Below are 25,424 nucleotides of genomic sequence, written 5' to 3' on the forward strand. Positions count from 1 at the left end.
ATTCCAAACACCAAGAGATGACTATTGATATTTTTATGTTGTTCCATCTAGCCTTGTTTATGTAATGTAATGTTTTAAAAATTGGGTGCATGCTATGTAAATAATTTTGTGCTTGTCTTTTATTTAGCATTTTATTTGTGAGAAATTTCTTTCATTATTCCTTAAAAGGTGTCATTTTTTAATACTTAGATAGCATTCTAATGGAGCTCCTATAGTTTATATAACTCTTATCTTGTTTGTGGATCCTTGAAGCTGGTTCCAGTTGCTGGTTGATCCAGCTTTTGGCTCATGTACTTGGCAATTCTATCACCATATTTTAAAATACATACATATACTTGGTTATTTTTAATTATAAAAGTTTGCCAACTTGTTTGATCTGCTGGCCTTCACTCCTTCCATTCTGCTGTTCTTACTAGCTTTGTGGGTTTTCTTTCTTCGTTTCCCAGGGTAGGGAGGCAGTCGGGCAGTCATTAAAAAGCATGGATTCTGGGTCCCGGTTATCTGAGTTTGACTCACCTCTACTACTTATGGGGCATGATCTTGAGAAAGTACCTCGATTTCCTCATCTGTTTTAAAATAGGGATACTTTTACTTGTGTCCTGGGGTTGTGAGTTAACATATATGAAGCACTGAGCACAGTTCCCACCATGTGGAAAGAGCATCTCTTTTTGTTCAGTGATGGGTAGTCTCTTCTCATTTGTTTTATGGGGGCTGTTCGTGTATCCTTTGTCATAAACCCCCCTTTCTGCTATGTTTAGTTTATGAATGTCTTTCAGTTACACACTGACTTTACTAGACTTTACTTAGTGACTTTATCTTGAAAGTTCACAGACTTTTTTCCCCCACTCAGAAAAGTAAATTTTGCTATTTAAAAAATAAAATCAGTGTTGTTTCACCGTGTCTTGGAAATGCAGACATGGGCGCAAAGGGAGCAGACTGCCTAGGAAGATAGGTTAGGTTTCAAAGCTTTTTGGTGGTTTTCCCTTTCCAACGGAGTATTACCTTGATTGCTTCTAAGGCCCTCTGTAATGTGGCCCTGCCTATCCTGTGGTCTCATTTTTCTTCACCCTATTCCCAGACCCTGTGCTCCAGCCCCATTAAACTGGAACTGGGCATGTGGTAGTGAGGAGGCTCACTCTTTATTTTTTTCTTTTTTAAAGATTTTATTTATTGGAGAGAGAGAGAGGGAGAGAGAGCACGCACAAGCGGGGGGGGGGGCAGAGGGAGAAGCAGACGCCCCAGTGAGCAGGGAGCCCAATGGAGGGCTAAACGCCAGGACCCTGGGAACATGACCTGAGCCGAAGGCAGACGCTTAACCAACTGAGCCACCCAGGCGCCCCAAGGCTCACTCTTTAAATCTGTGCCCTAGTTGCTTCCCTTGAAGGATTAGAATCGACTGAAGTGCTGGAGCTTCCTTTTGGGGAGTGATACAGTTCAGGCAGTGTGATTGCCACTTGCCTTTTTTTGTGGAGTTTTAATTGGGAAAGCTTGGTCCAGGTTTCCCAGGCCTCGCTCATTTTTAGGGCCCCAGAGTTCCTCTGCCCGTCCTCTCTCTCTCCTCTTTGTTGTTCTCTGGGCATTCTCTTTCAGAAATTAAAAACCTCTTCCATGACCCTTTTTTTCTCTGTTGGGTAGGATCCCGGGACAAGAGAACACATGCATCCTTTGGCAGTCAGTTGCACCCTGCACTAGAGAGAAGTCCAGGATAATAGCTTTTTGGGCTCTATTTCTCCACCCTGGAATTCCTCCAGTTCGTTCCAGAAATATTGACCCTCTGCCTCTGTGACACATCCTCAATGAATGTCTGATGGACAGACACTTTCCGTTGACCTTGCAGCAGTTTTCTTTCCTGTGGACGTTGGAGGACAAGGTGAATGGTGCCAAAAGTCGCCTGCTTCGGTGAATAGGAGTGCTCCACTTGGTTCTCAGAACATGGGCCCTCGTTTAAAGGTAAGACCACTTGTTATTGGAATACAGAACATGGACTCAGAGACCAGTTCCTAAGCCTTTTCAGCAAGCGATAGCTGTTGAAGTGCACAGTTGTGATTAGAATGGATCTCCCCTCCTCCTTCCCACCCCTGGAACACCTCTGAGGATGAAGAAATCAATATTCTGTTTCTGGGAAATGACTTTTTCACGACTGATCTTCAATGTCAGTGCGGAAATTTATTTAATATTGTAATTTCGAATCTTTAGACTCCTGAAAAAGCAGAGTTTGAGACTATGTTATGTTAGTCAACTAACATTCCCTTGAGGCAGGCACTTTCAAGTATTCCCCCTCCCCCGCCTTTTGTAGGTAATGTGAGCCAAAGTGCTGTAGTATTAAGCAACTTGCCCGGGATCTTTTAGTAAGCAAGTGATATTTCTGCATTAGATAATTGGTACTGCATTCCATTTTCCTTTGTCATGCTTTATTTTTATTTCAAAAGATTTTAAAAAGGGCCATAAGCATTTATTTTGCTAATTTTAACCTCATGGTGGGACTCCTCACAGTAAGATTAAGTAATGTTTTTCATTCTTTCTTCTACCTGTTTTTTTTCACCTTTCCTGTTCCCAAATACCTCACTATCGCTATGACTCCATTCTTTGTCATGATTTAGTGTTGTATGAGGCTTAGAACATTGGGTTTCAGAGTTAGGCATAGGCTGGAGTCTCAGCTCTGTCACTTAACCAGCTGGGAGATGTTCAGCAAGTTAACTTTCCAAGCCCAGCTTTTGTGTGTGTGTGTGTGTGTGTGTGTGTGTGTGTGTGTGTGTTTTAATCTGTAAAATGAGAATAATAGTGTTTATTTTACCAAGTTGTTAGGGAGACAATTACTTAGGCTAACACACATAAGCACTTAGTGCTTCACCTACCATAAGTGGCTCAGTAAGGGTAGGGAGTGAATATTACTTTGCTGCTACTACTGTTATTCTGCTAGCTTAGAGTGTCACAGTTTGCTGAATTGTATAAGAGCAAGACACTAAAGAGATGAACTTGGAAACAAAATACTCGTGTAGCTGAATGTCATGGATTAGTATGGCAGATGCTTAACGTACTGCTTCTTTGTGCTTGAAGGAGACGGGGGAAGAGTTCCAAAATAATTTTATGAAGAAGAAGCGTGAGCAGCAGAAAGTGGAGGGTGCTATAGAAACCGTTATAGAAAAATAAAAGCTCAAGATAAGGAAGATAGAACCATAAAACCAGATACCATGCCAGGCATAAGAACCCATGACTGTGGTTGTGGGTATTTGGTACAGACTTGCAGAACTGCAATAAACTGGTAAACTTGTGGTCTGAAGAGTTTATAACCCCTGGCCCACATGAAGATACTGCCACTTAGAGAAGTCTTTAAAAACTGTATCGGAAAGGAGGTCCCATCTGGAAAATTCCTGATCCTTAGGCATTCTGGACAAAGGAAAGAACAGACATTGGACCCTGTCTGTTCAGGTATTTCATTCATATTTATTGCATTTACTATATGCAATTATGTTGGATGCCGTGGAGAATTTTGAAGACTAGTCTTTGCCTCATGTTATTTACTACTCTGAAATGGAAAATAAAACAAACATGGGACTAAAATGAAAGAGGATATAACTTTTATAAGACAAATAATAAAGTTATGTGAGAATTCAGAGGAGGGACGGAATTTCTAAATTGAGGCTCAGGGAAGATTTCAGGGAGGGGAGACAGGATTTTCCCTAGACTTTGGGTTCCCATGGATGGAGGCATGAGAGGGGAGTGGATAGTCTAGGCAGAGGAAGTGACTTCTGCAAAGCATGGAGATGGGACGTTTCAGGGCTTAGATCTAAAGGTGGAAAGGACTCAAGTGGATGAAAACGAGGTACTGTGGGAGATGTGGCCAAGGGGAACGCTGTGGCTGGGGATGGGAGTGGAGACAGAGCTGAGAGAGCCTTGCCGGGGTCAGGAGGAGAACAGAAAATACTAACAGATTGGAAGTGAAATCTGGAATAAAAGTGGTCTGAGTGACAAAGATAGGAAGATTTGTGACAGCCTTTAAGGGGAACAAGACGGGCGGAGAATGTAGAAGGAAGGCAAATTCAAAATGTGACCAGTTGAGAGATGAGTAGACACTGTCGGGGAGGGTTTGAGAGCCATTGTAGAGAAGTGGGATACTTTGTAAAGGTCCGATCAAGGGGTAGTGAATTGACAGAGCTCATTCCCTGGCCACAAGGAGGTCTCCAGAAGAGAGGAGAGTCATTTGGGAAAAAAAGTAGTAGTAGGTATGCTGAGTTTTAAATAATAAAGGGAATTGGGGTAGAAATGTAGACTTGACCTACTGGAAAAAGTCTGGGTGTTCTAGATCAGTGGTGACTATTTGAGAAATAAGTGAATGGGGAAAAATGGACAAGGACTCAGCAGGGTTGAGCTCGTTACGGCCCTTCATGTGGACTGAGACTGTGGCTGTTCACCACGGTTCCTCCAGCACCTGGCATGTTAAGTAGGTACCCAGTTATTTGTTGGACGAATTATTTTAGGACGAATTTGAACTCTTCTTCATAAAAATCTGTGGTCTTAAAATTAGAACCGTATGAAGAACTCCCATGTAGGCAGAGATCTGAAGTAGAGTAAGAAAAGCCACGTGCTTTGTAGCTCTGATGCATTTCCCATTGAAGAAGGTGTGGGCCAGTCGAGAGGTTCCCAGAGTTTCCTACTGGCTCTGACACAAAGGGGTAGTGATGCTGCTACCACGACTGGTAATAAGTGTAATAATAATTCAGACTGACAATTCACTGTGTGCCAGACACTATTCTAGGCTGTTCACATGTGTTAACTCATTTCATCCTCACAGACACCCCTCCGAGGTACAGGCAGATATACCCCATTTGACAGATAAGGAAACCGACTGTCTCCAGAGAGATGAAATAAATTGTCCATGGTCACACTGTGAGTGGCAGAGAGTGGGTTTGAACCCAGAGAGTCCATGCCCTCATTCTCTGTATTGTCCTCTTGGCTATACTATTTGATTTTCGAGTCCTGATGGCTGTGGGGAGTTAGATTGAAGTCCTACCACACTAAAGGAGACGGCGCCATAGAAATGACTAAGCCCCAACTCTTTTTATAGCAAGGAGAATTCTGAAGCCTGGACAGGTCACGCACTTGCAGCCTTGGAACTGGTCTGCAGGCCTCCTACTTACTGCTTGTCCACTGCCTCTCCCAGAAAAGGTTGTAGTTGTCAGAGAGAGCGCATGGGACTTTTCCCGGCCCTCATGATATGTGCCATAAATCAGGCATGGCTCTTGTTCTTCCAAGGAGTAAGAGACTTGAGACCACAAGTCCTGTAACATCAGCCACATACACTTTATTTTCTGCCGAGTGTTAGAACTTTGCTAAAGACCAGATTTTCATGTCCAGGATCAGATTGGATGACATCCAGCTGAGGGAGTACTTCAGACAGTTAAACTGCCAGCCTGGGTTCTAGCAAGTCATCTAGGAAGTCATCTGCATCCTGTAAGGTGCAGACAGATGCTTTTTTGAGAGGTGAAAGCAGCTTTCGGCATAAGGTCCCAGGAGATGAGATACTTGTTTGGGAAGGAGGCTCAGTAATTGTGATCCCAAATTCGGGTTCTATATATTGTCTCTTTATCATAGACCCTACTGGGAGGAGCCGAATCCATGGCTATTGACTGTGCTAATGTTCCCTGTGTGGATTTCTCTTCTAGTAGGACTTTAGACCCCAGTCTAAATAGGGATTTCTGTGAAACGTGACGTGCTCATCCCTCAAATTACCTACTGTCTGTGGATTCCATTGGGTATATTGTTGCTATCAGAGGAACTAATGGCCATTTTCTGTCTCCCTTTTAAATTTTTCCAGTATAGTTAGATATAAAAGCATATCCTATTTAAAAAAACGAAACAAAACAAAACCCAAAACTTGTTTTGGTCCCTCCCACATTTGAACCTAGAAATTTTCAGCTGTCTTGTCTCTAAGTAATATTCTAGTGCTGATAAAAGCTGCTGGTTTGAGCTAATGTTGATAACCTTTATATGCATTGACTCGAAAAGCATGAATTCACTGCACTGTAGAATGGAGAGCTTTTACAGCCTATACTAAAGTCAGAACTCCGTGATAAGATACCAGTGCCAATGTACATTGCGTTTTTCCTTGGTAATACCTTGGGTGGTTCAAACAAGTAACAACGATTGAAGTCTTATTCTGGAAGCAAGTTTAATAACAGTGGAAGTTTCCCCTCAAACTCTGGCCCATTTGAATTGTTCTGACCTTGACAGGCATCACTTAGGAGAAATGCAGTCTCCTCCTTTTGTTTCTGTCCTTGGCCTTTCTGCTGAGCTCCTCTTCCACAGGACCTGTTGTCTTGAGTGGTAACAGCAAAAATGACTTCACATGCCCACTGTTTATTATTGGGATGACCCGTGGTTCACTTTAATTACATAATGCCAACGTGATGATAATGATACTTGCTTTCAAAAAATCCACATTTGATACAACTACTTCCACTCAGATGAATTACTTCCAGAAGGCAAATAGAAGGGGAAAGTGATTCCATTATCCTCTTTGCTTATGTTAATTAGCACTACTTTGCATGGGGGGAGGGAGACTGTCTTGCAGCCCTGGATCTAAGAAGATGAAAGCCATGTTATTGCATTTTGTAATTAGCACTAAAGCAAGTGTTTGTGGCATTCCAAGGGTGGTCATAGACTGGAAGTCTTTAGGAGTGATGCAGTCACTGTTCACTGAAATTTGTCATAGGGCACTTGTCAGGCTGGAGAGAGAGGACAGGGATAGTAAGGCTCGAGTCAGTCAACTCAAGCCATATGTTCTTTGTCTCTCCCTGAGATGACTGTAAAGAAGAGTTGGAGAAAAAACTAAATAGGTTTTCTTTTGCAGCTGCAGCTGTGATCCTCGGCTGTCCGTCGGCATTGAAGGGACCTGATGTTTTACGTTATTGGTATGTTATGGAAAGAACTCTTCATTATCTTTTTGTTAGGGTTGCTACATCCTTTTTGCCTCCCTGCCTATCCCTTTCCCCTTGAAAATAGACTTAGAAATATTTCTACTTGTGCCAGAATGTACCTTCACAGAGTTGGCAGTGGAATTCACTCATTTGGGAAATATTTATTGAGTAATTCTGGTCCGTGCCAGACACTGTTTCCTGCCGAGTCAAAGTCGAATAAGGCAAAAATCTGCCTTCAAGAAGTTCATAACATGAATAGGGAGATGGTCAAGGGGGAGAAGGACTATAATAGGTGAATATGCAGAAGTTTGAGGGAGCCCAGAAGAGGGAACTCCTAATGCAGGTGAGGATCGGGGAGGGCTTTTGCCAAGTGGACAAGAGAGGGGAAGACTTTCAAATGCAGGGAATAGAATTCACATTCTTTTTAGGACTCTTGTGAGGGCCTAGCACATGCAGGGAGCTGGGGAGTGGGCATTCTATGTGGCCTGCAGTATAGAACCAGGGTTGGTGGACTTTTTCCGTAAAGGTCCATAGAGTAAATATTTCGGCTTCCCAGGCCATACAGGCTGTGTCATAACTACTGAATTCTGCTGGTTTAGGGCAAAAGCAGCCCTAGACAATATGTAAATGAATAGGTGGGGCAGTGTTCTAATAGAACTTGATTTACAAAAATAGGCAGTGGATGAGATTTAGCCTGTAGTTTCTGACCACTGGTATAGAAGTTCCTCTCTTTGGGGCATCTGGATGGCTCAGTCAGTTAAGCATCTAACCTGGTTTTGGCTCAGGTCATGATCTCAGGGTCATGGGCTCAAGCTCTGTGTCAGGCTCTGTGCTCAGTGCGGAGTCTGCTTGAGATTCTCTCTCCCTCTCCTTCTGCCCCTCCTGCTGCTTGCGCATGCTCAATAAATAAATAAATAAATAAATAGATAAATAAAATCTTTGAAGTTCTTCTCTTCACCCACAGACGTAGTGGCCCAATACAGTGTTTCTTTGGAAGTCTTGTTCTCTCATCCTTACTTCTTTATTTATTTATTTTAAGATTTTATTTATTTATTTGAAAGAGAGAGAGAGTGCACATGCAAGCAAGCACAAGCAGAGGGAGAGGGAGAAGCAGGCTCCATCCTCTCCCCGATACGGGACTCAATCCCAGGACCCTGGGATCATGACCTGAGCCGAAGGTGGATGCTTAACCGACTAAGTCACCCAGGCACCTCTCATCCTGACTTCTTTTAATTTTTGAGAGATGACTGGCCTTTTCCACAATGAGAAGCTATAATGTGTAACTGGCAGGTGGTATATGTGTTCTCTCTTTTACATAGGTGGAATCACAGTGTCTGTGGTTGCATTCTTCTTCACAATTAAGTTCCTCTTTGAGCTTGCCGCACGCGTAGTCAGCTTCCTCCAGAATGAGGACCGTGAGCGCAGAGGGGACCGGACTATTTATGACTACGTGCGGGGAAATTACCTGGATCCCCGGTCTTGCAAAGTCTCCTGGGATTGGAAGGACCCCTATGAGGTGGGCCACAGCATGGCCTTCCGAGTGCATGTAAGGGAATGTTTCTGTCTCCATACCCGTTGGGTTTTCTGAATCACTTGGTTTCCAGAGCCCCATTCAGTCTGTTGGTAGTGCTGGCCTGGAATGTTAACATGTTTCCTTATTTTTCAGCCATTCCCAGGGACTTAGTAATTGTTACTATCTGGAAGGGTCACAAATTTCTCTATCATTTTGGTTTAGTAGATGCTTAGCTTTGAAGATGGATAAAGCTTAATGTTACTTTTTCAAAAGAAGAAAAATATCACCAGAAAGAATAGGTGTTATAGATTGGGGGTTGGCAAACTATGGCCTGAGGGGCCAAATCAGGCCCACCTCTTGTGTCTGTAAATACACTTTTATTAGAACACAGCCACACCCATTCATCTTCTTGTATTGCCTGTGGCTGCTTTTACACTTGAGTAGTTAACCACACTTGAGTGGAGTAGCTGGGTATGACCCACAAAGCCAAAATATCTATCCTCTGGCCCTTTATAGAAAAGTTTGCCTGCCCATCCCTCCTCCCCCAGCCCTGCCTGGGACCTTAGCTCACTCGGTGCCGGTGGTACCCACTGACTTACCTTCACATTTGGGTTAGCAGCGATAATATAATAAGAAGGGCCGGGTATGCAGAGGGCACAGCATTTGCAGTTCAGAAATGTCAGGTTGAAATGGATTCAGCAGTATATTTTATCCCTGTCTTCTGAACAAGTTAAGAATTTGTTCACGATTTAATGTTTTCTCTGAGGTGTGGTATTTCTCTCTGTGTCTGTGTGCAGGACTGTAGGGACAGTGGTTACTGGGATTTGCCAGCTCCCTCCTCCCTCCCCACACTCTCTTGAGTTAGGTGGGAAATGGTTTTTGCTTCTGCTTACTAATGAGCACCCCTCATCTCCCACCACAGTTATTCTACAAGAACGGGCAGCCTTTCCCGGCACATCGGCCTGTGGGACTGAGAGTTCACATCTCTCATGTCGAGCTGGCAGTGGAAATTCCAGTGACCCAGGAAGTCCTCCAGGAACCCAGTTCCAACGTGGTCAAGGTGGCCTTCACTGTGCGCAGGGCGGGGCGTTACGAGATCTCAGTGAAGCTTGGTGGATTAAACGTGGCCTACAGTCCCTACTATAAGATTTTCCAGCCTGGTATGTTCTTTCTTCTTTTTTTCCTCCCTTTCTCCATCCCTTCCTTCCTGTATTTTTCTTTCTTGCTTTTTAAACATACACCTTTATTAAGATTTAATTCACATGCCACATCATCCATCCAGTTAAGATATACAGTTAAATGGTTTTAAAAATTCATAGTTGTGCAACTGGCACTGCAGTCAGTTTAGAGCATTTTCATCACCCCAGAAAGAAATCCAGTACCCGTTACCAGTCACTCTCCATTTCCCCCAAACCTCCCCATCCCTAAGTAACCATTTATCTACTCTGTAGATTTGCCTACTCCAGACATTTTATATAAGGGTAGTCATAAAACACATAAAACACATGACCTTTTTCACTTAGCATAATGCTTTTAAGTTTAATTCATGCTATAGCATGAATCAGTACTTCATTTCTTTTTATTGCTAAACGACGTTCTGTTGTGTGGCTATACCACCTTTTATTTACTCATTTGTCAGCTGATGGACATTCGGGTTGTTTTCACCCTTGGCTGCTGTGAATAATTCTGCTGTGAGCCTTTGTGTCCAAGTTCTTATGTGGACATATGGTTTTATTTCTGTAGGAATGGAATTGCTGGGTCATCAGCGTAATAAGTTCTTAAGGGGTAAGGGTGCCAGAATAGACAAAAGATACATTCTTCTGATTTTTTAAATCTTTTCAAGGAAAAGCCCCTTGGCCCTAATTCCACCCTTACTGCCCATACGTGTTTTCCTTCTTATGGCAGAATGTCTGCCCCAGCTGCCAATATCTAAGAGTTGAGGCCTCTGTCTTTACTTTTTAACCCCACTCATATCCTTTATGCCAGATAATAGATGCTCACTGACTTTGAAGCCTCCAGGTGTAATCTCTGCCTTCTGATTCTGCAGCGAATCTGTTTAGTGTGTTAAGATCCTGTCTTCTCTGTGTGCCCTGCCCCAATTGGCTTCCTTTGGAGGGTGTCATTAAGCACTGGGCAGGTTGGTATCCACAGAAATGAGAGGACTTTGGGAATGTTTGGAGTCAAACGATAAGAAGAGGAGCCTTAAGATTTGTCTATCTTTGCCTGCCCGGTCCTCAGTTTTCTTTCTTTTCTAATAGTGGAAGGTTGTGGACAAGGTGGCTCCCAGCCGTGTCGCTCTGCATGTATCTCCTCCTTTACTTCAGTGACTCACTCAGACTCCTTTCCACGGGAATTATCATCACCCCACCTCTTTGCCACCAGTGGTGAACAGTTTTGCCTTACCATATGTATCAGTCTTTTATTTTTAAATTAAAATTAAACTCTTCGTTTTGAGATAATTGTAGAATGTCCAGCAGTTTAAAAAAATAATAACAGAGGGATCTGGTGTACCCTTGACCCAGTTTCCCCCAAGGGTTGCGAGATCTTAAAAAACTAAAGTACAGTATCACTGCCAGGTTACTGACATTGATACAGTCAGGGTATAAAACATTTCCATCACGATGAGGATCCTTATGTTGCCTTTTTATAGCCACACATTTTCCCTCCCCCACCCACCTGTTTCTTAACCCCTGGCCGCCCACTAATCTGTTCTCCATTTCTATTATTTCCTATAATGACATTTCAAGAATGTCATATAAATGGAATTATATTGGGTGCCTGGGTGGCTCAGTTGGTTAGGCATCTGCCTTTGGCTCAGGTCGTGATCCCAGGGTTCAGGGATGGAGTCCTGCAGCGGGCTCCCTGCTCCACAGGGAGTCTGCTTCTCCCTCTGCCCCTCCCGCCCCCCACTTGTGTGCGCTCTCTCTCTCAAATAAATACAATTTAAAAAATCTTTAATAAATGAAATTATATTTCACTCAGCCTAATTCCCTGGAGATTCAACTAAGTTGTTGAGTGTACCAGTAGTTGGTTCCTTTTTATTTCTGAGCAGTATTCCACAGTGCGAATGTACCACAGTTTGTTTAACTATTCACCAGTTGAAAGACACCTGGGTCGTTTTCAGTTTGGGGCTGTTATGAATAAACCTAAGAGAATTCATGCACAGGCTTTTGTGTGAACATACGTTGTCATTTCTTTAGTGTAAATGCCCAGGAATATGATTTCTGGGTCGTATGGTAGTTACACACTTAGTATTTTTTTTAAGGATTTTATTTATTTGTCAGGGAGAGAGCACAAGCAGGAGGAGTGGCAGGCGGCCCTGGGAGAAGCAGGCTCCCCACTAAACAAGGAGCCTGCTGGGGGACTTGATCCAGGACCCTGGGATCATGACCTGAGTCGAAGGCAGATGCCTAACCAACTGAGCCACCCAGGCGTCCCCACACTTAGTATTTTTAAGAAACTGCAAAACTCTTTTCCAGAGTGCCTTTAGCATTTTACATTCCTACCGGCAATGTATGAATAAATGATCCAGTTTCTTCTTCACATCCTTGCCAATATTTGATATTGTTACTGTTTTTTATTTTAACCATTCTGTTAAGGGTGTGATAGGTTTTTGTTTGTTTGTTTGTTTGTTTGTTTTAAGATTTTATTTATTTATTTGTCAGAAAGAGAGAGCACAAGCAGGGGGAGCGGCAGGCAGAGGGAGAAGCAGGATCCCCGCTGAGCAAGGAGCCTGATGGGGGACTCTGTCCCAGGACTCTGGGATCATGACCTGAGCCAAAGGCAGATGCTTAACTGACTGAGCCACCCAGGCGTCCCAAGGGTGTGGTAGTTTTAATCTGCATTTCCCTAAGGGTTAGTGATGCTGTACATCTTTTCATGTGTTTATTTTCCATTTGTGTATCCTCTTTGGTGAAATGTCTTTTGCCTATTTTCTAATTGGATGTTTTTGTTTTTTACTACTGAGAATTCTTTATATATTCTACATACTAGTCCTCTGCTATATATGTGGTTTGCAAATATGTTCTGTCAGTCTTTTTTTTAAAGATTTTATTTATTTGAAAGAGAGTAAGAGAGAGAAAGCATGAGTGGGGAGGGGCAAAGGGAGAGGGAGAAGCAGGCTCCCCACTGAGCGCAGAGCCTGATGTAGGCGGACTGTAGGGTCATGACCTGAGCTGAAGGCAGATGCTTAACCAACTGAGCCACCCAGGCACCCCTGTTCTATCAATCTTTAGCTTTTCTTTTTGTCCCCTTAACACGGCCTTTCACAAACCAAAAGTTTTTAATTCTGATGAAATCAGTGTATTAATTTTTTCTTTTAAGGATCATGCTTTAGTTATCTGAGAACTTTTTGACAAGTTCTGGATCCCGAAGATTTCCTCCTGTGTTTTTTTCCCTGAAAGTTTTACATTTTATATTTAAGGCTATGATCCATTTTTAGTTAATTTTTGTATACTATGTCAAGTTTTTTGTTGTTGTTTTTGGGTATTTTATTTTATTTTATTTTATTTTATTTTATTTTTTTGCTTATAGATGTCTAGTTGCTCCAGTACCATTTGTTGAAAAGACCATCTTGGGGCGCCTGGGTAGCGCAGTCGTTAGGCGTCTGCCTTCGGCTCAGGGCGTGATCCCGGTGTTCCGGGATCGAGTCCCACATCGGGCTCCTCTGCTGGGAGCTTGCTTCTTCCTCTCCCACTCCCCTGCTGTGTTCCCTCTCTCTCTGGCTGTCTCTCTGTCACATAAATAAATAAAATCTTTAAAAAAAAAAAAAGAAAGAAAGAAAAGACCATCTTTCTCCTGTTACGTTTATCTTCTTTTGTACCTTTGTTAAAGATCAGTTAGACATATTTCTGGGTCCTCTGTCCTGTTCCATTGATATTTGGGTCTGTCCCTCCATCATTACTACAGAATCTGGATTACTGTGGTTATACAGTAAATCCTGAAATTGGGTAAACTGACTCTGCTTACTTTACTGTTTTTCAGGATTGTATTTTGCTACTCTAGATCCTTTTGTCTTTCCATACAAATTTTAGAACAATATTTTCTATATCTACAAACATTCTCACTGAGATTTGATAAGAATGGTGTTAAATCTGTATGTTACTTGGAGAAGATTGACATCTTTACTATGTTGAATCTTCCAGTTCATAAACATGGTAACCTCTGACTTTATACAGACCTCTTCCTTTCTTTCATTTGCATTTTGTAGTTTTCAGCATAGGAGTCTTGTACATTTGTCCTTAGATTTGCACCTAAGTGTTTCAGGGGTTTTTTGTCTCTTTGTTTTGCAGTTGTTTAGCACTTATTTCTGAGGCCTGCCTCACTTGCAGTTTCCCAGTGGGACTGTGTAGGCACTATGGAACTCTCAGTTCTGTTTCCTGAGTCCTTTTCTTATTTTGTTTAGCACAGCAATGGTTGGAAGTTTATGAAAATGAGTCCCCCAGTTCATTTGAATGAATCTCTTTTTCTTTCTTTTTCTCATCCTCTTAATGGTGGTGTTTATCCCTAGGAATTGGGTGGGGCCCAGCTCTCTGGGGCTCACTGATTGAAGAGATCTTTGTGCTCTGAAAAGACCTCCTCTAAGGATTAGATTCCATTGTCTTCCAGGAATGGTGGTTCCTTCCAAGACCAAAATAGTGTGCCACTTTTCTACTCTTGTGTTGACCTGTGGACAGCCACACACCCTTCAAATAGTGCCCCGAGATGAGTATGACAATCCGACCAACAATTCCGCATCCTTGAGAGACGAGCACAATTACAGTGTGTCCATTCATGAGGTAAGCAGCTTCCCTTCCTCTTCTATGGGCTCCTTCTCTGTCATTCTCACCCTTTCTCCTTTACTTCCTCTTGTCTCCACCCTGACTTCTGTGCTGTCCTTCCTTCATCTGACAGTGCCTGTCTTATGAGGAATTAGGAGACTTAGATCAGCTTGTAGATAGGAGAGTTCTTTGTAAAGAGTAAATTGCCATGCAGTAGGGAAAATTCTATGCATTCAGTGATGCTCTGTTTTCCTCCTATAGCTCGGTCCTCAAGAAGAAGAGAGCACTGGTGTCTCATTTGAGAAGTCAGTGACATCCAACAGGCAGACCTGCCAGGTGTTCTTGCGACTCACCCTGCATTCTCGTGGCTGCTTCCATGCCTGCATTTCATACCAAAATCAGCCAATCAATAATGGTGAATTTGACATTATTGTCCTAAGTGGTGAGTTGAAAGAAAAGCTGTGATTTAGTCCCGTTCCCAGACCACGTGTTCTTTGTGTGTCTGCATTCTTCTGCCCAGCCTCACACACATTTGGTATTTGAGCCAAACTTGGCTTAGAGTCCTATGGACTAAAGGTCTAGTGACAGGTCATTTCTTTTCTCCCCCATCTCCTACTTTAAAACCTTATTCCTTGTTATACTTCAGAGAATGAGAAGAACATTGTTGAACGCAATGTGTCCACCTCAGGAGTGAGCATTTACTTTGAGGCTTATCTTTATAATGCTGCCAACTGTACCAGCACACCCTGGCACCTTCCACCCATGCACATGAGCTCCTCCCAGCGCCGGCCTTCCACAGCTCTGGAGGAGGAAGATGAAGATTCACCCTCTGAGTGCCAGACCCCTGAGAAGGTGAAGAAACCGAAGAAGGTGTACTGCTATGTGTCACCAAAGGTCAGACCTCCCATTCTTTTTATTCTTTTTTTTAAGAGTGTATTTATTTATTTGAGAGAGAAGGCATAAGTTGGGGCAGGCGGAAGGAGAGGGAGAGGCAGGCTCCCCACTGAGCAGAGAGCCCGGTGCAGGGCTCAGTTCTAGGCCCCCGGGATCATGACCTCAGACAAAGGCAGCTGCTTAACCAACTGAGCCACCCAGGCACCCCTGGACCTTCCATTCTTGTCTCAAAATCCCCCTGTGTGAACCTGCAAATAATTGGCCATTGTAATAAAACCACAAAGTATTAGTGTGAGAATCAGGGCAAGATCATTGACTTGTAGGTTTTCTGGGCTACTAAGAGAGGCTACTTAAGGTTGAGCCGAAGATGGTGCCCCCTCTTCTGTTGCACCTGTTTGGATTGGACTAGATGAAAACTGTCTCGAGATTCTATGTATCTTGGTGCTTTAGAGCACCAGAGGCATTCTGCCTTTTGCTCCTGGGAAAATTTTTCAAGACATGGCTCCTAGAATTTTAAAGAAAGCTACTTTCGACCATTAAAAGTTTTACGCTGGTATAAAAATTACTGTTGGCCCCTTATGCTGTTTTGAAACAATTTGGTCTTTCATTCTGTGCTTTGCGAAACCACAATAAACGCATGTCACTATCAGGCAACAAGATTGAAATAGAGAAGTTCTGGCAGAGGCAAGGAGGTGAGCTTCCCAAGGCCCCTGAGCTAAGAGGCACTGTGTGTTAGGAATTTTCTTTTTAATATTTGTATTTTGCTTAGTCATTCAGATCTCAGAAGAAAGAGCTCTTGAAACATCTTATTACATCCCTTTAATCTCATAACCAAAACAGAGTTCTAATTTTGTTCTACTTCAGACTTCACTATGTGTCATTTATCATTTAAAAATCTAGCCCTACTTTGGAATAGGGGAATGGAAATGAGGGCCAGGGTGAGGTGTAGATGAAACAAGATTGACTATGAAGTGGTAACTGTTAAACCTGGTGATGGGTTCGTTGTACCGTTTTCTCTTCTTCAGTATGTGTTTGAAATTTTCTTCACGAAGAGTTTTTAAATCAAGAAAAAGTCTGATCTGTACATTTAGATAATAGGGTTTTTTTGGATTAGAAGTTATTGCTTTGTTTTTTCCTTTTTTTATAACACTATAAAGAGACCATTCATTACTCTTACGTATTTTTATAAACTTTTTTGTTTGAAACCACACCACCACCTTCACACACACCCCCACCCCCCACCTGCCCTCCCGTGGCAGATCCTTGGTACCATTCTAATAGAGAGAAAGCAGTGCATGTAGGCCACTGGTATCCCCTGTCCACTGAGGAAGTCTGAGCAGCACCCAGATGAACAGAGGGAAATTTTGCCCATTTCTAGGTGAAATGTTTACTCATAAAGTGAAAACCTGATCTCAGACATTTAGAAATGGTAGTGAGACTTGAGTGTTAAGGTTATGCAGTGTCTCTGTGTGAAATCGCATTGTCAGAGTAATATTTTCGATTTGCCTATTTTAAGATAGAATTGGATGTTACTGATTTGATGTTAGGACTAAGAAATTATTGAGGGAAGAGTTTATGAGGAATGGAGGTAGGAACTCTGATTTTTTAATTACAATACATAACATAATTTAAAGAAAAGACAATATAATTACAATACCCAAATAGACCCTTTCTGTTTATCATTCCCTTCCTTTTCTGTATTTTGGTCCTTCAGCAATTCTCAGTGAAAGAATTCTACCTGAAAATCATTCCCTGGCGCCTTTATACCTTCCGAGTGTGCCCAGGAACAAAAGTAAGTTGAATCTTACATCTGGTTAATACTGAGCCAACTCAACCCTGGAATGTTTCTGCCTTTTCTCTTTTCCTAGAAGGGCTTTCGGTGTTTCAGAAATTCTTATTGTGCACTCAGGAGTCATTGCCAAAAAGAAAGGGTTGTTTTCTCCTTACAACATGGCATGAAGAATATAGAAGTTCTAGAAGGACACAAGCCTACAGACACAGGAATTAGTAGCAAGTCAGAATTCTTCAACAGTTATCTTTTGCCCCTGAGACTAACTTAATGGAGAGGGCGTTGGCAGTTCTGGCCCAAGCTTGGTTTCCCAGTGCACTGAAGCTAACTCTTTTAGAATGAGCATTCTCATATATTAAAAACATTTGTTTTAACTTTTCTGAGCTTTTGGAATCTAAAGGTGAATTGCTTTCCTCCAGCCAGTCTGCCTAACCTTGTCAGCTAGTCATTTGTATCTTGTAGATCTTTTTTTTTTTTTTTAGGATTTTATTTATTTATTTGAAAAAGAGAGAGCATATAAGAGAAAGAGAGAGAGAGAGCACGAGCAGGGGGAGGGGCAGAAGGAGAAGCAGACTCCCCCGTGCTCAGGGAGCCCAACCCGGGGCTCAATCCCAGGTCCCTGGGATCATGACCTGAGCCGAGGCAGACGCTTAACTGACTCAGGTGCCCCTGTATCTTATATATCTTTACTGCCTTCACCCTTATATTTTATGTTAGGAGGGCCGTAGTGTTGCCTATGGTCCTCACTAAATCTAGTCTCTGTGACAAATGATTTGAAGTACAGTTGGATTATAGAGCATTGAGATGAAAAACAAGGCGATATACTCCTGGGAGATACTCACTTCAAGAAAATAGGCTTAATTTGTTTATTGGTTGGTACCGAAGGTTAGGGAAAGTTTTTGCTGGATTTCAGGATTTTATAGATTAACGCCTTCTTTTTTTTCCTTTGTTAGTTTTCATACCTTGGCCCCGACCCTGTTCATAAGCTCCTCACACTGGTGGTAGATGATGGCATTCAACCACCTGTGGAGCTCAGCTGTAAGGAGAGGAACATTCTAGCAGCCACTTTCATCCGCTCCCTCCATAAGAATATAGGTAAGGTTGGACAGAGCTTCTGACAGGAAAGGCAGCAACCCCAACCACCCTGGGTGTCTGAAGGTGTGGGCTGGACTGCACAGATGTCTTGTAATGAGGCTGTCATCGTGATGGATCCTTTGCTCCGCAGGAGGCTCTGAGACCTTTCAGGATAAGGTGAACTTTTTCCAGCGAGAGCTTCGGCAGGTACATATGAAAAGACCACATTCCAAAGTCACCCTAAAGGTCAGCAGACACACCTTGTTGGAATCGGTGCGTAAAGTTTCATTTCCATTGTTATTTGTCAGGGTTTTGCAACTAGAAACCTCTTTGGTATTTGGTCATATCCTCCAGGTCATCTTTTTTATGAAACCCAAATTTCTCTTCTCTTTAAACATATCTATTAAAGACTATTAAAGGTTGGGGTAGATTTGTTCAAGACATATTATTGAAGGGAGAGACTAGTTGACACATTGGCTTTATAATCTGTACTAAACTAGTTCCTGAACTATCTCATGGAACTTCTATGTGGGGAAGGTAGAAGTAGTTGTTAAAGAAGAGCATTCTTGGTCTTGAATCCCTGGAAGAGAAGAGCTCTTGTTGGGTTAAAAGGAAATTATTTCTGTTGTCACTCTGGTCTGCTGGAAAAGGAACACCTGATGTGTGTCTGTCTCCACTGCACAGACACTGGCATAGTTCTTGCATTCCTCAAGAATGAGAAGGCTTGGTCCCTGTCCAGAAAGTGTTTGTGATGTTTGGCTCTGGTAGGTGTGACTGGAAACCCCTTTTCTCAGCCACATTCTCTGTGTGGCATGGCTCCCTGTCTGAACACAGCGTTGTGGATAGAGAGTTCCAGTGGATGCTGTACTTTGCTGAAAACCAGGACTCCTTGCTTCTTTGCTGACAGCTTCCTAATTTGAGTCCTTTTATTTCTTTACATAAGAGTTTTCTCATAGTAAATTGAGCATTAAAAAAAAAAAGCTTCAACTTCCCAACAAAGCAATGGTATAAAGATGAATTAGATTGTTTTTTAAAATCTTAAATTTCTTCTGGAGATATGTGCATTTTAAATATGAAATGATATTATTCAAGTTTATAAGTACTACATCTCCTCCAAGTACTGATGGTTAAAGGGACAGTGGCAGTATTCTTGTGTTTTTGTCTCCAACACACAAGAGATGCCCACCAGTCTTCCGACAGTTTCCTTCCCTTCACTGCTTTTCAGTCTCTGAAAGCCACTCGGAATTTCTCCATCTCAGATTGGAGCAAGAACTTTGAAGTGGTTTTCCAAGATGAAGAAGGTCAGTTTTAAAAGTTTATGTTTATTTTCTTTAACTCTCTTCCCCCCTCCTCCTTTCCTCCTTACCCTCTCTTCACAAATAACAAAAATATCCCCCCTCCCCCTGCCCCTGCTCAAGCTTATTTTTCCAAATGGAAAAGAAGTCATGAGTTGAAACAGAAAAGGTGGTGTTTCCATACCAGGTGGCTTGGTGGGGTTTGTAGAACACAGACACGGGGACTGGGAGGGCAAGCTCTAAGAGTCTGGACCGGAAGGGAAAGTAACCTTTGTAGAAGAAGAGAAATGTCCATTTCCTGGGATCTCTGATCTCCTGTGTTTTCATACTGGGGGGCATTAACCTAATGAGCAGAATACTTGAGTCCTGTAATCCTACAGAAAGGGGTGGGATTAAAAAAAAAAAAGCCACAGTTTAGATGAGTTGGAGTGGGGAAACACTAGTGGAGTAGGATGGAAGGAAGGTGGAGAGTGTCGAATGATGAATCGATGATCACTTTCTTTTCTTTTCTTTTTTTTAAGATTTATTTATTTAGAGAGAGAGAGCATATGTGTGCCAGCAGGGGGAAGGGCAGAGAGAGGAGGGAGAGAGAGGGAGAGAATCCCAAGCAGAATCCCTATTGAGCACGGAGCCTAGTCCAGGGCTCAGTCTCATGACCCTGAGATCATGACCTGAACTGAAATCAAGAGTTGGACGCTTAACCAACTGAGCCACCCAAGCGCCCCCACTTATTTTTATTATACTTTTCAGCTCTGGACTGGGGAGGGCCTCGCCGAGAATGGTTTGAGCTAATCTGCAAAGCATTATTTGATACCACCAATCAGCTCTTCACTCGATTCAGTGACAACAACCAAGCATTAGTGAGTTTGTGACTTCCCCATGGGTGGGTGGAAAATGTCAATTGTGTTATAATGGATAGTCTAAGAAGGGTTTGAGATCATGAAACAGTCCTGGTAAATTGACAACCTGTGTCTTGTTCTTAATTTTGATACAATATGAACCCAAATTAGATTGCCTCCCTCCTCTTTGCCTTTATATTTCGTCTGTAAAATAAGAGAAAATTCAGATAGATGAGTATTTGACTAAAACATATTATAGTGCAATAGCTATCTACTAATTGTTATAATGATTAGGCCACTTTCTCAAAACATACCTAAAGCCATTGAATTCTGTACTAGATCTTTGACTAGGCAGAGATATCAGGAGTAGAGAAGTAGACTTTGTTTGGAAGAAGTTCTGGTTTAGGGGAAAGGCATCACATCATCCACTGGTTAACTTCCATACTCAGCCAGGGACCACAAACTTAATGTAATATTTTTCCACTTACTGTAAGTCCCTCTTTGCCCTCCATCTTCCATTCACTCTAAATTATTCATGGTAGCTGCCGAACAACTAATGCCATTTAGATGACTCTTTGATTCTAACACTGAAATTCTTACTCCCTTGGGATGGGGTTGGTAGGGAGGGTCTTCCAGAACTAAGCTTGAAAAAAATGACCCAGAGTCTTTTAATCCCTTTCTTTGACAGGTACATCCCAACCCGAATCGCCCTGCTCATCTGCGCTTGAAGATGTATGAGTTCGCAGGGCGGCTGGTGGGCAAGTGTCTCTATGAGTCCTCTCTAGGAGGAGCCTACAAGCAATTGGTCCGAGCTCGCTTCACCCGCTCTTTCTTGGCCCAAATCATAGGACTGCGTATGCATTACAAGGTAAAGTCTTAGGTATACATTCTTTACCAAGGCCACTGTTCATTAATTCTGGAATCCCTCCGCGCTGAGCTCATTGTTCTTAAGGTTGAAGGGGTAAGTGGTTCCAAACAGTTACAGATTTCATTTCTGGGTAAGAGTAGTCATGTTGTGTTCTGTCTTCTGTCTTCTCAGTACTTTGAAACAGATGACCCAGAATTCTACAAATCTAAAGTTTGCTTCATCCTCAACAATGACATGAGTGAGATGGAGCTGGTCTTTGCAGAAGAGAAATATAACAAATCAGGCCAACTGGATAAGGTGAGAAAGAGAACAAAAGCCTGTGGATCCTATGATTCCCAGTCTCCTCTAGAGCAGGACTACCTAATGGAGCTTTCTGCAATGATGGAAATGTTGTCTGTCTGTGCTGTGTTTGAACACCCGAAATGTGCCTGGTTATTCACCAAGTAACTGAGTTTTTCACTTTATTTTATTCTCATTAAATGTAAATAAGCACGTGGGGCTAGTGATGACCATATCAGGACATTGCATCCCACACGTGATGATCTTGGCCCGTATGATGAAGCGAAAGACACATGTACCCGTATATCCCACCCATTCCTACTTTGCAGTAGAAAAAGAACTGAATGAAAATCCAGTGTCACTGCACAAGCAGCTTTGGGAGAGACAGCAGTGTCTTCCTCAACTTCAGTGGCCGTGATACAGATAACTCCAATTTTAACACCGTGCCTGTGTATTTTTTGGCTTTTTTACTAGAAAATTATTGGTCCAAAACATTTCTTTTTTAATTTAGTTTAATTTAATTTTTTTTTTTAATTTAAAAAAATTTTTTTTGGCCAAAAACATTTCTGATGCAAATTTGGTTCTGTTTATGTTGTGGGGTTAAATAATATCAGATGATAATTGTGACAGTAAAGTTGCAGTAATATACAAGTGAAAGTAAAATGGCAACAAATAAAAAATTGTGACCACTAATACCATTGTATTGATAATCACATGGCCTTTGTGAGCACATTGTTAAGGTAAAGGAACAGTTGTCCCCATCTTAGAATTTCTGAAATCTAAAAAGATGTCTTCACTACTTACGTGGCCTTATTTATTCTCAGATAAGTCGGCTCAGGGGTTTAAAAGAAAAGGTCATGAGGGGTTTAATTTTGGATCAGAGAGATGTCAGCGTATTGTTAACAAAGAACCAGGACATCTTTCTGTTGCATCACCACCGTTTGACCTAGTCAGAGAAGGCTCATTCCAATATCCTAGCAGCCAGTGGAATAGGCAACGGTGGTAGGACTGCTGAAGCTTAGTAACTATATAACACCAGAGGTGTTGAGAGGTTGAATGTGTAGCAGAAACTCATGACTGTAGCTGGGTTTACAGAAAGTACCAGGCAGGTGTCATCTGATCAACTCCCATCCACAGCCTCCACCATCTGTCTTTTTGTCTCTTCTTTCAGGTTGTAGAACTCATGACAGGTGGAGCTCAAACCCCAGTCACCAATGCAAATAAAATCTTCTATTTAAATTTATTGGCCCAATATCGACTGGCCAGTCAAGTGAAAGAGGAGGTGGAACACTTCCTAAAAGGTGAGAGCCTGTCTACTCTTGGCCTTGAGATAAAAACGCCTGTAGCCATGGTGTGGGTTTGGCTTTAACTTGGCCACTTTGTTTCAGGCCTGAATGAGTTGGTCCCTGAGAACCTTTTGGCTATTTTTGATGAAAACGAGCTTGAGGTAAGTGCTTACAATTACGGACCCCACCCCCCGATTCTTGACCGGGTATGTGAGTGTGCCCACAGGAACCAGCGCGTTACACCTTCTGTTGTGAGATGTGGTAGGAAAGTCCTTCATGCAAGAGTTGGTTTCACTTTTGTCACTCTTCCACGCATTGCCCCTTTCTCCAGCTTTCAAAACATTAGAATGTGAACATTAGAACCAAATAACTATTTTTGAAGAGTAATAATTAATAGTCATTTATTCATCCAGTATTATTGATACTGGTTGAATAGTAAGGAACATTGGTATTATGTACAGTCCTTGTAAGTCCTGTGGCATTTAAAGTTGATTTAAGGGAATAATAGAATTTATTTGTTCAGGGACTATTTATTGTCTCCTAAAGACACGGACGTTTGAAGCACTGGGGAGCTAGCAATGAATAGGACAGAGTCCCTGCCCTCATGGAGCTATGTTCCAGGGAAGGAGACAAACCAACAAATGTGACATATTTCAAAGTTTTGGGCTACAATACTCTACAGTTAATATATTCTTATCACAGATCCTGTAACCACCAAAAAATGGACCTAAGATGGTGAATACCATTCTATAATTATCAAAATAGACGTTGTGGGCAAAAAATGAAATCAGGTGGTCATTGATCTGTTGCTCACAAATGATACATACACAGCAAGTTATTGGTTCCAACTTACCACAGCCTTTATGAGGAGCGTGTTTTTGCAAACTATTTCCTGTAAGGAGGAGATTTCGTCTTCGAAGATGAGAAAACAAAAAAGTGGTTTCAGGTGGTCTTGTGCAGCGATTATTCTTATTAACCGAATTGGCCTCTAGAACAAGAATCAAAGTTGTGTGCGATTTTCGTCACATTTGTACCTTCAGGCATGAAATTCAAACAAAATGAATGCCCCATCCCTCACTCAGCCTCAAGTTTCCAATAGACCTGTCACCTAGTGCTGTTATTTTTTTGGGCTGAGGAAGAGCTACTGGTGTTTATCGGTTTATCATAAAGCATAACCTTTGTTTGTAAAAGTGAGGAGGAAGGAAGGACACAGTCTCTTAGAGTTGTTCCACACCTTACTCTTACTCATTAGCTAGCAAGTTCTTTTTGAAGGAGCCAAAGCTCCTCAGGCTTAATTTGGGCTTTTCTGGTCTCTTGACGAGGACGTATCATTCTTGAGAGCTGTTGAATCTGCTAAGTCACATGCTGGATCTGGAACCAAATTCAGACATAGCAAGAGGTTCAGGCCTCTGATGTCAATAATTTCTCATTTTTTATATACTTTTTAAATTTATCTGATCAAGTAGAGGCAGGGCTGAAGGGAAGGTGATAAAAGTTAAATCCATAAAGGAAGGATGGATCCTGGGAAACAGGAAAGGTCATCTGACAAATTCATAAATGGAGCTGGGGGTTTTCATCAAAGGGGAGGAGCCTGTCTTTTGTTCCAATTCAATAATCTACAACAGTTCTTTGGTGTTTGTTTGTTTGTTTTAAGATTTATTTATTTATTTTAGAGTTGTGTGAGTGGAGGGAGACAGAGGTGGGGAGAGAAGCAGACTTCCCACTGAGCACAGAGCCTGAGACGGGGCTCGATCCCATGACCCTGGGGTCATGACCTGAGCCAAAATCAAGAGTCGGACGTTTAGCCAACTGAACCACCCAGGCGTCCAACCACAGGAGTAGTTGTTAATTAGAGGTGCACCTCAGTAACAGGAAACTTTTTCAAAACACACAAGTTCCTAGCCCATTCCTGGAGATTTTGATTCAGTAGGTCTAGGGTAAGGCCATGGGCATCTGTATGTGTTTGTAAAAGCTGTGTGATTTTTACCACACTGGTTAGGAGCCATCGGCCTGTTCTAATTAACTTTCCTAAAGCAGAGTTCTGGCATTATGATCTCGCCTAATGGTCTTTTTCCTGGTGTTTCCTTTACTCCATGTTTTGCATGTTAGCGTAGGCAATTTTGAGCTTATATTGGGTGTCTCTCCTCTGCCTGTCCTAGTAACACCTGACTGTCTTCTCCAGCTGCTGATGTGTGGGACTGGGGACATCAGCGTGTCTGACTTCAAAGCCCATGCAGTGGTTGTTGGCGGCTCATGGCATTTCAGAGAAAAGGTAAGTGGGCCAGACTTCTTTTCACTGGATTTGTGCCATGTGGCAAGGAAAAACTTTCGGAAGAAAATTGCCGAGGAGTCAGAGAGGCAGACACGTCAACCAGGGAAGAAATGGTACACAAGGGGAAGACAGCTGGTTGTCCAAGCCGAAGGGAGCCCTGGTCCCTGAGGGCTGTCGTGCCAGCTGCCAGAGGAGGAGTACGTCAGAAAGGCAAAGGAATAGAACCAGCTGGGCAGACGCTGCCGTGCCGACGGTGTAACCATGTAAATTCCTGGAGAAGCTGCCGACTCTGACTGTTGCTACCCGTGTCCCCTTCCGGGCATCCTCTTCTTTCCCCAGAGTCCAGTCCTGGGCTGCACACTGAATGTGACCCCACCTTGTGCTCTCCCTACCAGGTCATGAGGTGGTTCTGGACCGTGGTGTCCAGTCTGACCCAGGAGGAGCTGGCTCGGCTGCTACAGTTCACCACAGGCTCCTCTCAGCTGCCACCTGGAGGTTTTGCCGCCCTCTGTCCCTCATTCCAGATTATTGCCGCTCCGACCCACAGCACGCTGCCGACTGCACACACGTGGTAGGTCTCAGAGTGCTTGGGGCACAGTCTGGTGGGGGAGGGTCTTCCAGCCCCGGCCAGTGTTTCCA

General features: G+C 42.7%; 1 protein-coding gene across 3 annotated transcripts in view; it reads left to right on the top strand.

The window, feature by feature from the left end:
- AREL1 (apoptosis resistant E3 ubiquitin protein ligase 1) overlaps nt 1-25,424 on the top strand; it is a 62,953-nt gene that overhangs the window by 15,214 nt on the left and 22,315 nt on the right. For all 3 annotated transcript variants that reach the window (XR_005837664.1, XR_005837665.1, XM_008699721.2), the window contains exons 2-19: nt 1,636-1,950; nt 6,851-6,911; nt 8,237-8,463; nt 9,353-9,590; nt 14,038-14,207; nt 14,451-14,631; nt 14,836-15,083; nt 16,798-16,875; nt 17,826-17,967; nt 18,098-18,219; nt 19,172-19,247; nt 19,992-20,101; nt 20,769-20,948; nt 21,120-21,245; nt 22,399-22,528; nt 22,616-22,674; nt 24,696-24,785; nt 25,181-25,356. Coding sequence is in view for 1 of the 3 variants with exons in the window: in XM_008699721.2 (XP_008697943.1) it covers nt 6,896-6,911; nt 8,237-8,463; nt 9,353-9,590; nt 14,038-14,207; nt 14,451-14,631; nt 14,836-15,083; nt 16,798-16,875; nt 17,826-17,967; nt 18,098-18,219; nt 19,172-19,247; nt 19,992-20,101; nt 20,769-20,948; nt 21,120-21,245; nt 22,399-22,528; nt 22,616-22,674; nt 24,696-24,785; nt 25,181-25,356 (2,369 nt within the window). In the remaining 2 variants the exon portion in view is untranslated. The remainder of the gene's footprint in view (nt 1-1,635; nt 1,951-6,850; nt 6,912-8,236; nt 8,464-9,352; nt 9,591-14,037; nt 14,208-14,450; nt 14,632-14,835; nt 15,084-16,797; nt 16,876-17,825; nt 17,968-18,097; nt 18,220-19,171; nt 19,248-19,991; nt 20,102-20,768; nt 20,949-21,119; nt 21,246-22,398; nt 22,529-22,615; nt 22,675-24,695; nt 24,786-25,180; nt 25,357-25,424) is intronic.

The sequence above is a fragment of the Ursus maritimus genome, unplaced genomic scaffold (assembly GCF_017311325.1).
Source record: "Ursus maritimus isolate PB19 unplaced genomic scaffold, ASM1731132v1 scaffold_25, whole genome shotgun sequence".
NCBI lineage: Eukaryota > Metazoa > Chordata > Mammalia > Carnivora > Ursidae > Ursus > Ursus maritimus.